This window comes from Colossoma macropomum, unplaced genomic scaffold, assembly GCF_904425465.1.
Source record: "Colossoma macropomum unplaced genomic scaffold, Colossoma_macropomum, whole genome shotgun sequence".
Lineage (NCBI taxonomy): Eukaryota > Metazoa > Chordata > Actinopteri > Characiformes > Serrasalmidae > Colossoma > Colossoma macropomum.
Window position 1 is genome coordinate 38,826,962 of NW_023494787.1, and position 13,856 is coordinate 38,840,817.

The 13,856-nt window shown below is 38.8% G+C and overlaps 1 protein-coding gene across 1 annotated transcript; it reads right to left on the reverse strand.

Moving 5' to 3' along the window:
• Nucleotides 1–9,446: 9,446 nt before the first annotated feature.
• Nucleotides 9,447–13,511, reverse strand: LOC118805114. Its single transcript, XM_036565720.1, has 5 exons — nt 13,457–13,511; nt 13,342–13,376; nt 12,998–13,112; nt 10,429–10,602; nt 9,447–10,286 (listed from the first exon to the last, which is right to left on the reverse strand). The coding sequence occupies exons 1-5, from the start codon at nt 13,478–13,480 to the stop codon at nt 9,633–9,635; spliced, it is 1,002 nt and encodes a 333-aa protein (XP_036421613.1). The 5' UTR covers nt 13,481–13,511; the 3' UTR covers nt 9,447–9,632.
• Between the last annotated feature and the right edge of the window lie 345 nt (nt 13,512–13,856).

Genomic DNA, 13,856 nt, shown 5'->3' on the forward strand with positions numbered 1-13,856 from the left:
TGTACATTCTCCATCAGTCTGAAGAACCCTTTCATGATGCAAATAACCTTTTACTTATCAAAGTTCTGAGTGTTCATGGTTCTTTATAGAACCATTTGCTTTGCTGAAGAACCCTTTAACAACCATCTTTTTTAAGAGTGTATTTTTAAATCTATTGTATTAAATGTCTGAAGGAGCTATTGTGCTTTTGTTTATTCATAATCTGTGAGCAAGTCTTCAGGGAACGTATATCAGGCATCACTTTACTAGTTAAGGTTTTTATCTTATTTGGAGGGTCACAGAAGGAAAAAACCTGGTGGTCCAGCAGGTGGAGCTGTAGCGCTGAGCTCAGCATTGCCCAAACACTGCAGTAATACCAAGGCTGTTAACCCAATAATCAGTGGTGGACAAAGTACACAAATCATGTAGTTGAGTTGAAGTAGAGATACCCAAGGTAAAATATTACTCCAGTAACAGTAGAAGTCCTCCCTTTAGACCTCCACTTGAGTAAAAGTACAAAAGTATTTGCCTTCAAATGTACTTAAGTATCAAAAGTACTAAAAGATTAATTATGACTCTAATGTCCTATTTTTGTAACAAGACTCTTGCTTCATTAACTCATTTTAGGTGAAAATACTCTAGTGTCGCTCTTGATAAACCAGTCTTTTAATAGAATATCATTAATTAGTCTGATATTAAAATTATCATAAGAACAAAACACAAGAAAATGATTTCCATTAGGTAGAACCAAGTGGCCATGACATAACTTTTTGCAAACAAGCAAAGTTTCAGTTTAAGATTTATTTGCAGCTTAGTTACAAGTTTAAGTTTAATAAAAACTTTATTTAAACACAGGTTCACAAATGAGTTTTCCTTCACTATATTGCATCTGTAGGTCTCTGTTCATAAACATATACCAGCAAAAACAAATCAACTATAAAATGAAATAGTGTTTGTATAAATTCAGAAAAAAGACACACCAGTCACAACTGCATATGTGTACATATTTCTATATTGTGGTCTATTTACACAAATTTATGTTGAATAGACTCTCCCAAAATTTTACGTTGCAGCACTGACGTTGAACCGTATGCTTGCACTTGGTCAGTATGTCCAACAGGTCAAAACAAGCTCAAAACAAAGTGCGCGCTGTGCCCTGATTGGTGTTCTTGCTTCACGCTTCTTTCGTTTTGACGTTACGTTTTGATACACACATAAACCTAAAGGAACGACAGATTTCTCATAATGTAGAGGAGTAAAAAGTAAGATATTTGACTTTGAAATGTAGTGGAGTGAAAGTAAAAGTTGGCGGAAATGGAAATACTTCAGTAAAGTACACAAACACAAAAAAAGGACTTAAGTACAGAAACTAATTACATTTACTTCATTACTGTCCACCACTGCCAATAATACAAATACTGATATGTTTGAAAGTGTTTTACTGTGAAATTCAGAAAAATATATTTAAAAGATCTTGCACTGGTATCAAATAAACTGTCTAATAAAATTATTTAAACATTCAAAATATTTAATTCACTGAAATAACTCCAAATGATCTGCCATTGTACAGTATGAAGACAGATGGGACATTCCTATCCTATGCATTTATAAGCTGCAATCATTTTTCAGAATTAAAGACGCATTCTATTTCAGACAGTTGCTGAAAGAAAACAGTGGTGATATTTAGATATTATGATCACTTCTCAAAGTCAATCCATACACCACTCATCATCAAAAGCCCCATAAACAGAGATGAACTTCTGACTGGGCTAGTAGGGACAGTACCCAGGGGTCTCTGGGTGGTGGTGAGGGAGGGGCCTCAGACCACAAGGCCTGGGGAAACTTAAAATACTTACACAATCCACTGCAGGTATAAACATTAGATGAATGACCAGCCATCGAATGTGTAACCCTGACCCTGACTGTCATTGGGATTTTGTTGTGGCCATTCACAGATGATGTTTTAGACAATGTGAAAAGTAAGGCCTAATCTTATTTCACCATTCACCCCTACCACTTAGCCATTAGCTCTCTGTTTGCCTGTTCACGTCTAGGAGTAGGGTGTCCCGATTTTTGTTGAGATAGAGGGGTAGGGCTACATGGCCCTCCAAATGAAGGTTTTTCAGAGGCTCACTCCAAACAGTGTTATAAGAAAAAAAACGAAAAACCGGCAAGATGGCTGCGCGAGCGACTAAAGAAACCCAAAAATGTGAACATTGTTAGAAAATAACAATAATCATTGTATTATCTTAGTTTAATGTTGTTTAAATGTATCATGGTCCTTTCTTCATAGCAAGCATAAAAAATCGCTAATTGTCTTGGTAGCTAGCTAGCTAATTTTTTTTTCATTTCATCTTAAATAGGCCAGCAGTGATACTGCTGCTCCATTTAGGGTGAAATGAGAAAATTCAAACGAGACGTTTTCAAGCTCAAAACTTTGCATGCCCAATCGCAGTTTTGGTGCAACATTGGTTCAAACACATTTTGTCCCCATAGAAAATGAATGCAGAAAATTCAAACAATTACAGTTTACAATTACAAATCTTTATGACGTCTACAAATGATGTATCAAAGAAAATCTCTCACACTGACCTTCATAGACATTACATACAGACTCACATACATGCACACACATATAAGTGTGGTGCATGGTAGCCACCACCATGGATAACGTAGTAATAGCCAAGCAACACCTTAACAACCATCTGTGACATCACAGCTGTAGCCTAGTGACACATTAGCAACCACCTGGAACCCCACAGCAATGAACTAGCAACAACGTAGCAACCATCTGGGACACCACAGCAGTGGCCTAGTGACACCTTAGCAAGTGATGAACTTGAGATAACAATGAGTATTTCATACTGTTATTCCACACTGCATCACTGCATAAAGCTGCATTTTCATAGATTTCTTTCACAGCTCATCCAAATAAACAGATATTGGAAGCATTTATACTCCTTTCATGTCCCTTTATGCACACTTTTACTTGATTGCTTGTAATATATTCTGAATTGTTTTATGGTATTATATGAAAGAGAAAAATGTGCTTTTACCCACAGAGGCAGAATATGAATCTTAGCTTTTGAAATACTCCCCATAGTGTTCACAGGCGCCATTTAGCTGAGTCACTGCTGTTGGGGGCGCCTACTGATTCTGAATCTGTAATGCTGAAGGGTTGGGTTTCAGAATTCTGCAGTATTCCACAGGAGAAGTCTCCATTAACAGTCTGCAGTAACAGACTTCAGGCAGTGCCAAGTAATCTAATTTTTGTGATAGATAATAAAGACAGTAAAGAACTATGGGCAGAACATAGACTTTAGCACATATAATTTCTTCTGGTTTGGATATTCTCCATCTAGTCTGCTTTTAGGGGCATTTTATTTGCTTGGCATTGGTCCATATCAGGTCTTGCTGGTCACAATATTGTGTTCTGGAGAATATGCAGAATAATAAAGAACAAGGTATTACTTACTGCAGGTGATTCTGGCACTCTGTCCCATCAATTGTGTAAAATACCTCACCATATTTTTGGGTGGGGGGTATTAGTGCTGCTGTACCAGCTGGCTACCAATTCATTCACTGTAGCGGTGCTGAGCCTGGTTACAGTTGGTAAACTACGATTGTACAATCTGTATCTAGGGGAGGAGTTTAGCCAGGTGAACTAAGTAGCTACAGCACAACCCTCCAAAGAAACTGGTGCCTCAGCTCTAGTTATATCACATTTTCCAGCACCTGGTGACTGAACACGCTGTAAAAGACTTAATGGCACAGCCGAGAAAGGTGATGGAAGATTTTGGGGGGTATATACTGCTTCAGCCCTGTGCTACTGGTACGCCGGACCCTAGTTTCTGGTCTGGTATGACTAAAAGAAACCCACAAATTTAAGTATTTTCTCCATTAAAAAATTATGATAACCATTGTGCCATCTTAGTTTAATGTAATTTCAATGTGTATGGTCCTTTTCTTCATAACACACATAAAAATTGCTAGTGGTATGCTGATGTCTAGCTAGATAGCAAAATTTCCTGTTCCAACTTAACAGGTTACATTCTGGCGCCTCAAACTGCTGCTGCATTTAAGGTGGAACAGGAAAATTCGAACATGAAGCTAGCAAATAGCTGACTTCAGCTTCGTATCACTAACGAATTAGGGGTGGGCAATAATAAATAACTGTCTCCTCCCCCCTCTTTGAAGACATATGATTCCCTGAATTTACCTAAAGACTAAACTTGCTAAACTTTACCGCTTCTCTGCTATCACTGCAGACTGGCAGGGTCACCTACAGAGCTAGTAGCCAGTTAATAAGGTTATGTTCTTTTTTATTTGAGTTGTTGGATTGTCCCATTGTGCAGGGAACATTTCAACCACTAACCCTTGAAACTAAGTTATAAAGTGACACTTAAACAAAAGGGGTAGGGGTAAAAATAAGAAATAGGATTGAACCTTAGTAACATTATCACACAAGGTGGCAACCAAGTACATAATAAAATAAGAAAATGACATTTCTAACCGTACATAAGTGAAAAAATCGACAGCTGTTTCTAAACTCATTCTGAGTAAAATATGTTTACTTTTTTGCATGCATTATCAGCAAATCACACAATGTTCATACATATAAAGGTAAAGTTTGCTTGCTGCTGCACTTTGTCCCACTCTGATATACTTTTTTCTGATGAAACCCAAGTCACTCTACCACACTGGCACCGTGTCCAGCTGTGCTTAACCTAGTAATGACCTAGCCTACTTTAGTTACCATAACTTAGAAAAAATAGTATATGAATAACATTTTGTTTCTTAGTGAAAATGACCAGTTGGCACATCAGTCCAGAAGTTACACCCAGAAAATTACAACCAGCTTGACACTGCCACCGCTCAACCTGCATCCGCTCTTGGGACCTCAATTCAGCCTGCACCCCCCGCTGAAGCCTGACCAGATGATGTTTCAGTCTCTTATGTTTGCCCAGCCCCCCAGACTATGTGTCTGTGTGGCCTTCTGTGTACTTATAATAAATGTCCCTCAACCAGTTCAGGTCCCCAAGACAGTTCATGTTCCTGGTCCCTAGATGTTCTGGTGCCAGCTGCCTGGTCTCTCTAGTGCCTTAATGCTGTTCCAACCCAGTCTAGGGCCAACTGATTTTACAACCTCATAGGTCTAGGGGTTTCAAACAAAGAGGTCACACATAAAAAAAGCAAGACCACGACACCATGAACCCAGATAAGATGGCAACATTTCAACATCTATTTCTTTCATCAAACAGACTTGAATTGCCAAGATTTGGGGGAAAGCTGTTTATGTTATGCCATCTATTGATTAGATGCAATATAGTATGATTTATTAAGAAACGGTTTTGGGGGGATAGCTAATGCCCAAAACCAGCTAGAAACCAACTAACCTATCTAGAATCAAAGAAATTTACAATTTACTAACCTGTCTCCCTGAACCAAACCAGGAAAAGCAAAACAACAGAACAGAGCACACCTCCTTACTTGCGTTGCATTATGCACGATTACAAGTAATGGCTAAGGGAAGCTAGTCAGAAGTGTGGTATTTAATCTGGTCAGCAGGATGGTGGATGGCACAAACACAACAACCAAAGCAGCCAACCACCATTTTGCTTTCCTCTGGCCTTTGTATAATTGGAACACCCTGTGCTGCAACCAATCAGAAGACTCCAAGCTCTACCTAGTACAGTAGAAGGATAGGTGGAACAAAAGAGAGAAAAACAAGAAAGCAAGACATCAGAAAACCACACACAGTCAATGGTTCATGCCCCAGGGCTGTGGTCCCACTTCTGTCCCCAGCTACCTCCTGTCATTGGCCTATGTCCTGTCCCAAGTCCATGTCCAGTCCCCAGTCCACATGCAGCATTCATGTTCCAGTTCTTGTCTCTGTCTATGTTTTAATTCCTCCCACTTATCATTACCCCAGGTATTTCTAGTCAGTATTCATTGTGTATATAAAGTTTTTGTATCACCTTTTTCTTTGCCCTGCACTGCTTATTTCTCTTGTTGTTTGTTCTGCATTTTAAGACAAATTACAGACTACAAGCGGTTTCATTAATTGGTTCCTCATCTTTCCTAGTTATTCTGTTGTTTTGCTCATGAAGCCCACAGTATTGTTTGTCTCTGCTTGACATTTACTTCTGTTGTTACCTGGACTGCAATAAATGTAACTCACAACTGCATTCTGCCCCCTCGCTTGTTCCACTGTTACAAGTTAGTTAAGACCACCAAAGTCAGAAATTACATGCCAAAGGCAAAATAAACAAAAATAAAGCACTGTAACTTTGAGCTTCTGTTTTCCCAGTAGTCCCAATTGCCATAATATGCTATTAAAGTTTATTTTCAGAGACATCCCACAATTTTGATTTGAGGCTTTCAGGGGTCTCAAAGTCCCTCAGTTGTCCAAAGTCCAAAGTTGTCAGATTCTACTTCTGACACCACTTAAGAAACAATGGACTTTCCTGTAGTTTCACTCTGTGGTGGTCTGACATCTCTGGATCTTTGAATAACTGAGTTATTATTCTCACAACAGCATCTTAACCAGAAGCCACCCCAGATCCTTCTCTTCAGTGGATTTTTCTTTTTTTACTCATTTTGAAGGCTTCACTTCACCTTGCATTCTTTACTTTGCATAGTAACACAAGGGAGTTCTGAAAAAAGACATTGCACAGAAGAGATAACAAAAAATAGAAAAGTACAATCAGAAGAGTAGTGAAGTGTAGAGAAGCAAGAAAGACATGATCAGATTATTTCAGACTTCTGACATGGTGAGCCTTTTGGGGCCTTAGGCATTGTTGCCTAGGAACCCACATTCACTGTCTCTTAACAGTCTCTTTAAATAAACCTTGTATAAGAAGAAGACCTGTGAAGCATAAAGACATGACCAGATAAGTACAGACTTCTGATATGGTGGGCTAAATTGAGTCTTAGGCATTGGTGCATATAAACCCACATTTGCTGCTCCTAACAGCCTTGTTAATAGTTCTGAAAACAATCTGATCACAGGCAAAAAGTGAAAGCTGGCTTTCACACAAGTGTCATATGAAAACACATTATCAGTATTGGAGCCAAAGCAGATCAGAGTGTATACCCAGGAATTAAAAAAAATAAAGTGAACATTAACTGAGCAATATTGTTCTTACACTGTTGACACCAGTGTAAAAAAATTGGTGCAGCCCACCTTTGAAATTCTAATATGACCCATGTGTATATCCCCAAACACATATCAAAAATGAAGTTAATTAATATTAGCATTTTAAAGTCGTAGCCATCATCTTGCTGATCAGTCAAATTGGATCACACAAAACACATTATCAAATCGCTGTTGTTGGAACAAAACCTTATATCTCCAAAATGAGAACTTTACAGGTGAAGGAAAAAACATACTCTACTTTTAATGTAAGTCAATGGAACCATCTTTTTTTCAAAGTAATTTTGGGACATTTCTGTTGGTCCATTCATCATGCAGTTTACACACAATGTAAAGGAAAACGGGTATTTTCAAATTATGTTAAAAACTGAAAAACTCAAAAATGGAGATCACAACAGACAGCAGCAAAATGGTAACTTTTCAGGGGCCCAGCCATGTCTTTGTGTGGGTTTGTGTGAGTATTGAGACACCTACACATTACACCTACAAGAGCTTTTATGATATCCCATTCTAAATCCATAGGTATTAACATGGAGTTGGTCCCGCATTTGCAGCTATATCAACTTTCACTCTTCTGAGAAGCTTTCTACAAGATATTTTTGTCTGTGGGAGTTTTTCCCCACTCATCCAGAAGAGCATTTGTGAGGTCAGACACTGATGTTGGATGAGAGGGCCTGGTTCACAATCTCTGTTCTAGTTCATCCCAAAGGTGTTTGATGGTCATGCTGGAACAGAAAAGGGTCTTCACCAAACTGTTCCCACAAAGTTGGATGCACACAATTGTCCAAAATGTCTTGGTACGCTGAAGCATTAAGATTTCCCTTCACTGGAACTAAGGGGTCTAGGTCAACCCCTGAAAAACAACTCCATAGTATGATCCCTCCTCCACCAAACTTTACAGTTGGCTCAAGGCAGTCAGGCAGTTAATGTTTTCTTGGCATTCATCAAACCCAGACTCGTCCATCAGACTGCCAGATAGAGAAGCGTGATTCGTCACTCTACAGAACACTGTACTACTGCTCCAGAGTCCAGTGGCAGTGTGCTTTACACCATTCCTTCCTGACGCTTGGCTTTGTGCATTAGGCTTGTGTGAAGCTGCTCAGCCATGGAAACCCATTATGTGAAGCTCCTTACGCGCAGTTCTTTTGCTTTTGATGTTGGTTCCAGAGGCAACTTGGAACTGTTTAGTGAATCATTAAACAGAGGATAGCCACTGTGTGCTTTAGCACTTGGCACCTATGTGCTTAATTTTATCCTTCTGTTAGTGATGTGTGTGGCTGACACACCTGAACTTAAGTATTAGGAGGGTTGTCCCAATACTTTTGTCCATATAGTGTATATCTCGTGGACTAATCTTGGCCGATTAAGTGAAGTTATAAGGAAATATTTGTATAAAAATTGCATCCTTTAAGGCCTGAACAGTTTATCTTTAATTGAAACATGTTTTATGAAACTAAACTCTACTTCACAGCTCTACACATGGATCCCCAAAGGTACAAGTTATATTCTACTTCAGGGTTACACTAAGACAGAGATGCCATGCTCCATATGAGATATATAATGGCAAAATTTATGTTGAGGAAAAAGGCATATATCTAGGGACAGTGGAATCAGTGGCTGCTCTTACATGTCATTGAAGCAATGATGCATGTAGAATGAGTGTGTGTGGAGCTTGTGTAGAGCACTCAAACAAAGAGAATCATGATATTAGTTACCTTTTCTTTGTAACTCATAGTGGTGCTGAAAATGTCCACTTAAGCAGGAAGGTCAGGTTTAGTGCTATTGCTCATTGTACTTCCTAAATAACTATCTGTGATATTCAGCTGTAAAGTTTTAATGGATGGTTAAAATGAAATCTAGGCTGACTGTCTCGTAGGCTCCTGCTGGGATAGGAAAAGAGCCAGACTTCATCTAAAATAGGCGTATTGTATCTCAGTCATAACTCATGTTAAGTTTCAAGATGGATGGTTTAGGTTAGAGTATGAATGACTTTGCTGAAAGTAAGCGTCCCTCATTGCTGTAATACTCTGAAGGACTAAAGTAAACATCTAAATTCTAGAAACAAAATTGGTTTTGAAATTTCATCTTGCAGGGCTTTTAAGACATGGTTGATAGTGTTTTAATGCAGTCATCATAACAGGTTTTGAAACATACTGTTCAGAGTTGACCTGTAAATGTCCCTGACACACGCCTCCACCCAAGTAAAATTAAAGAACACTGCCTGTTTCCAGATCAGTGCTGAGTGCCACCCTATTTTTCTACATGTAAAAACAAGTAAGAGACTGATTTTTCAAGGAAATAAACATGCAAATGAGCATACAAGAATGATTTATTATTTTTATTCTGTACAGCTTCACACAGAACAAAAATACATTTGATATCTATGCAGGCATTTTGTGTCGTAAGAACTGTTATTTACTTGTCCTGAAGCTGATTAAGGGCATCTTACATTTCTTTCCTTACTGAGATATTTCAAATCAATCAACTATGGAATATTCTAACATGAGCTTGCCTTGGAGTTATAAACATATTTTCTTTTGATGTCATAACTGTCTTGATTTTCCGGTGACCTTCCTGACATCCTGTCATTCATTTTAATGTTGAAATGGGCACTCATTCTCTTCTCAACCTCATCTCTTGCAACAATAACTTGTTTCATTTGAGTCTCGTCGGTGACCCCTTCCTCATTTACAAGGAGGTTACTTATTGCCTCTGTTTCAGCACAGTTGCCAGGGTTATTTCTGTTATTTGTGTGATTGGGAAGAGAATAAAGCTCATGGCAGCGCTCACAAGGAGGTTTCACCTCGCTGAGGTTCTCTATGTCAAAGGCCCTACACACAACTGAATCTGGCAGTGTTATGGCACCATCTGGAAACCTGGGCTCAGTTGTGTCTTCAGGAAACACACCCAAAACAGCGGATGAAACATAGGGATGCCAAACATGCAGGCAGGACACAGCAGTCATGATCTCTCTCTCTATTTCACCTGGACAGGTCAGAGACCCCCCATAGTACCTCTTATTGGACACTTGACAGATGGAAATGACAGATGAAATCAAGGGGTATTGAATGTCGGACTTTTTACATCCCCTCAATATTTCACGAAGTATAGCTTTCACTTCTTCTTCGTGTTCACCGCAGTATCTTACAATCTAGAAAAAAGAACAGAAAATGTGGAAACAGTAAAAATATACTAATGCCAAAGTTAGGAATAAATCATTTATTGGTAATGAGGTTGTGAAGCTTTTATTATTTCTGCTGTTACATTCTAAGGTTTCGGAAGATTTCACTCACCAATTCCAGAAAGTAAGAGAAAGGTGTCCGCTGAGGTACATCTTCTCTGTATCTGGTGAATGGTGTAGGGAAAGCACACATGCTTTTATCATATATGTCCTCGTCCGCAAAGATGACCTCTGGGGGGTACCTTGCAGCATGAATGTTCCCTAAGAACAAGATGCTGTGGAGCATCTTAGAAAAAATAAACAACATAAGCCTGAGCAAAAACACCAGAGACTGAATCAACAGCCATTTATCTGTAATAGTACCAAACCAGTTAAATGTGAATATAAAAAATGAGATAAAAGTACTTGACTACTTAATTCAGCAGTGCCTTATGTCACATTTATAGTGCAATAGATGTGCTAAACTTAGATGATACGGTTGCTCTTTTTAAAATAAAGTAGATTTAGCGGCCCTTATTCATCAAAGTTGAGCACAGTCAAATCTGCACACCAATTTCTGACAGTTATGTTATTCATCAATTTCATCTTTGGCATATCCATACAATCCTACTCATATCTGGTAGGAATGCATGTAAATTTGAGCGTAAACATTTGACAACCTTAATAAGTTTTTTGATTTGCAGTTAGCAACCCAAAACTATTATCAATATGATCTATAATACCAAAATACCAATAATAATAAGAATAAAAACAAAAAAAAACAGTAATACTAAAAATGTGGCAATGCAGTACAAAAGTACATGTACTTATTTTACATGCACATTGGTATAAACAAATGACATAACTGTTGTTCAATTTAAAGATGTATTACAGTGTGCTTTTGTTTTATACTCCTGATACAGGCCAAAAAACACAGCTAGTCCAGAAACCATCTTATCTGCAATAATACAGTGTTTAAATCTGTTAAAAATAGGAAAATAATCACACTACAGAATCACATCATTCTACTGTCTTAAAAAACAAAGACGTAACTATATTTCTAATTTTATTCTTTCTAGTCGCCATAATATTAACACTTTAAAGTTTGGTCAGTAAGGGGGTCAGTAAGTCACTGCTCAACCTCAAGCTCCACCTATGAGCACAGCCATTGGCTAATGAGCTGCTGAATGCTATCATTATATTGGCTCCCTACCGAAACATCTGCATGAATTAGGGAGTGTTTCATGTAAATAATATGTAAATGAGGTACTGGGAGGCTGGAACATGATTACTAGCTCTTTCACAGTGAAAAACTGACTGACTTTGCATAACAGAGTACATATTATTTTCTATCTGGGTTTGTACCCACTAGCTGCACGATACTTTCACCTGTCTCTGTGTGATGCTGGTATTCCTTGCCATGCAGACATCGCTCTAGAGGCATGTTTAAGGAAACCACCGTCTCGTTCAAGCGCTCTCTTCTGATTAGTGTATACAGGTTTTGTGAATATGTCCTCATCCGGAAATGCAAAAACAAGCATCATGTGGGACAGAGCCATAGTCGAAACTGGTACCAGCCTGTACTAAAGCTTCTCACAATTTGTTCAAATGGGCGCCTAGGATAACTACTAATTTTCATGTCAGCAGCAGAGACGGCAGAGCTGGAAGATGGCGTGTCTGAATCTTGCACTAATGCAAGCACCATGGTTGAGGGTGCTTGTTTTTTTCTCCAGTTTAGTCATATCCAATTCCCACCTACTAGTTAGGACTCCCAGAATCACATGATAACAGGGCGAAAGCTAGCACAGGCTTCCTCTGAAGCGCCACACAACTGCCACCATGTCATTGGGCAGCTGAACACGCTTGCCATCAGCTGGCTATCATCGTGCTGAATGATGCAGGGGCCATCCAACCCAACCAGAGAAAGCAAGGCCAGTTGTGCTCTCTTGGACTCCTAGCCATGAATGGCTGTAGCATCCCCATGGATAAAACTTGCAATCTCCTAACAACAGCACTTAGACAGTAGTGCCACTCGGGAGCCTGCAGGGTGCCTGTTTTTAATGAGCCACCCAACAAGCCAACTCCAGTTACTAGAAACAAATGAGCTATAGCTAGCCTGGTGCTGGCTAGTTAGCTGGCTATTGACTAAACCAGTGGCCAGCAAGTGAGCTGGTAGCTTAAAAGAAACATGCAGCTTGCAAAACATACAAACTCAATTGAAACTATACAAGACTACTAATAAAATATAGCGTTTTTACTGGATAGGCAGATGATTCCTCTGGGTGGGCACGGCTCATCTCTGAGTCATGTCTTCCCTTTTTATGCAACTTTGATGAATAAGGGCCAAAAAATGTCCAAAATTTTGTAGGCACCTGCTCATTCAATGTTTCTCCTGAAATCAAGACTATTAAGAGAGAAAGTTCCACTGTCCCACAGCCCAATGCTGGGGGCTTTATATTTGGACATATAGTGTATATCCCTGAACTTTCAAAAGAATGAAAGGAAGAGCATCCTATTCCCTATAAATTCTCACTGAGCTTTGAATACAACGATAAGTAGTTACCGACAAATTTGTTGATATTTGTGCTGTTTGCAAATATGATTTTGGCTCATATTGAAAATCAATGGTAATATACTGACAAAGTCCTAAACGTGTCTTTAGGTTTCAAGATTGTGGCAGTATGAGAGATGAAGTTCCATACCTGGTCCAAAAGATCATTTCCTTGAATGCCAGTTTCTCTAACAAACTCTGTTGCTTTGTTGAAGATGAAAAATGCATTTTGGGGGAAAGCTTGTTTTGTCAGTAACAACTTTGCCCTGTTGAAAATATTTAGAAACACAGGAGACAAAAAGGAGAAGGGAAACCAGCTGCTGCATTCTCTACTGTTAAGAGTCCCTTTACAACATATCTATTATGTGACAGCACAACAGAAACAAATCCAGTTCGGACAGAGGTGTTGGTAGCTGATGATCCTGTGACCACATCATAGTCTAATCTCAATAAGCAAGTAAACATCTATAATTTGATTGAAGGAATATGGCTTACCTCTCTGCTTTTGTCAGTTTTTTCCTTTGTCCCTGCTATTAAAGAAGTTTAAATATATATTATCCAGCTGCAGCACAATATCAAACACAGATTGCAGAAAAGAGAGCAGTGTTACCTCAGCCATCTCAGAAGCAGACATCAGTGTGAAGTGGCTGCCAAGTGACGCTGCTCGTTTTATGCTGACTGTGACTTCTCTGAAAAGGAGTGGTCAGCTCTATATTTACTTTCTCTTTCACTTTTAAATATACTGGAAAGCATCAGTATATACAATAGCTGTTTGAGCCAGTAAACACACAAGCACAGATAAAATATTAAAACTACCATCAGGGACTAAATGGACCTGCATGGCAGAGCGTCTGTAGACTTCACTGATTTTATATTATAAATCTCTGCTGCCCACAGTGCTAACAGAGATGAAAGACAACTCCTCTAACAATCTATTTTCTATGTTTTAATGGTCCAGGTTATGTTTCTTTAGACAGTCTGATTTCCAAATGGCAGCCTTAAATTCAAAA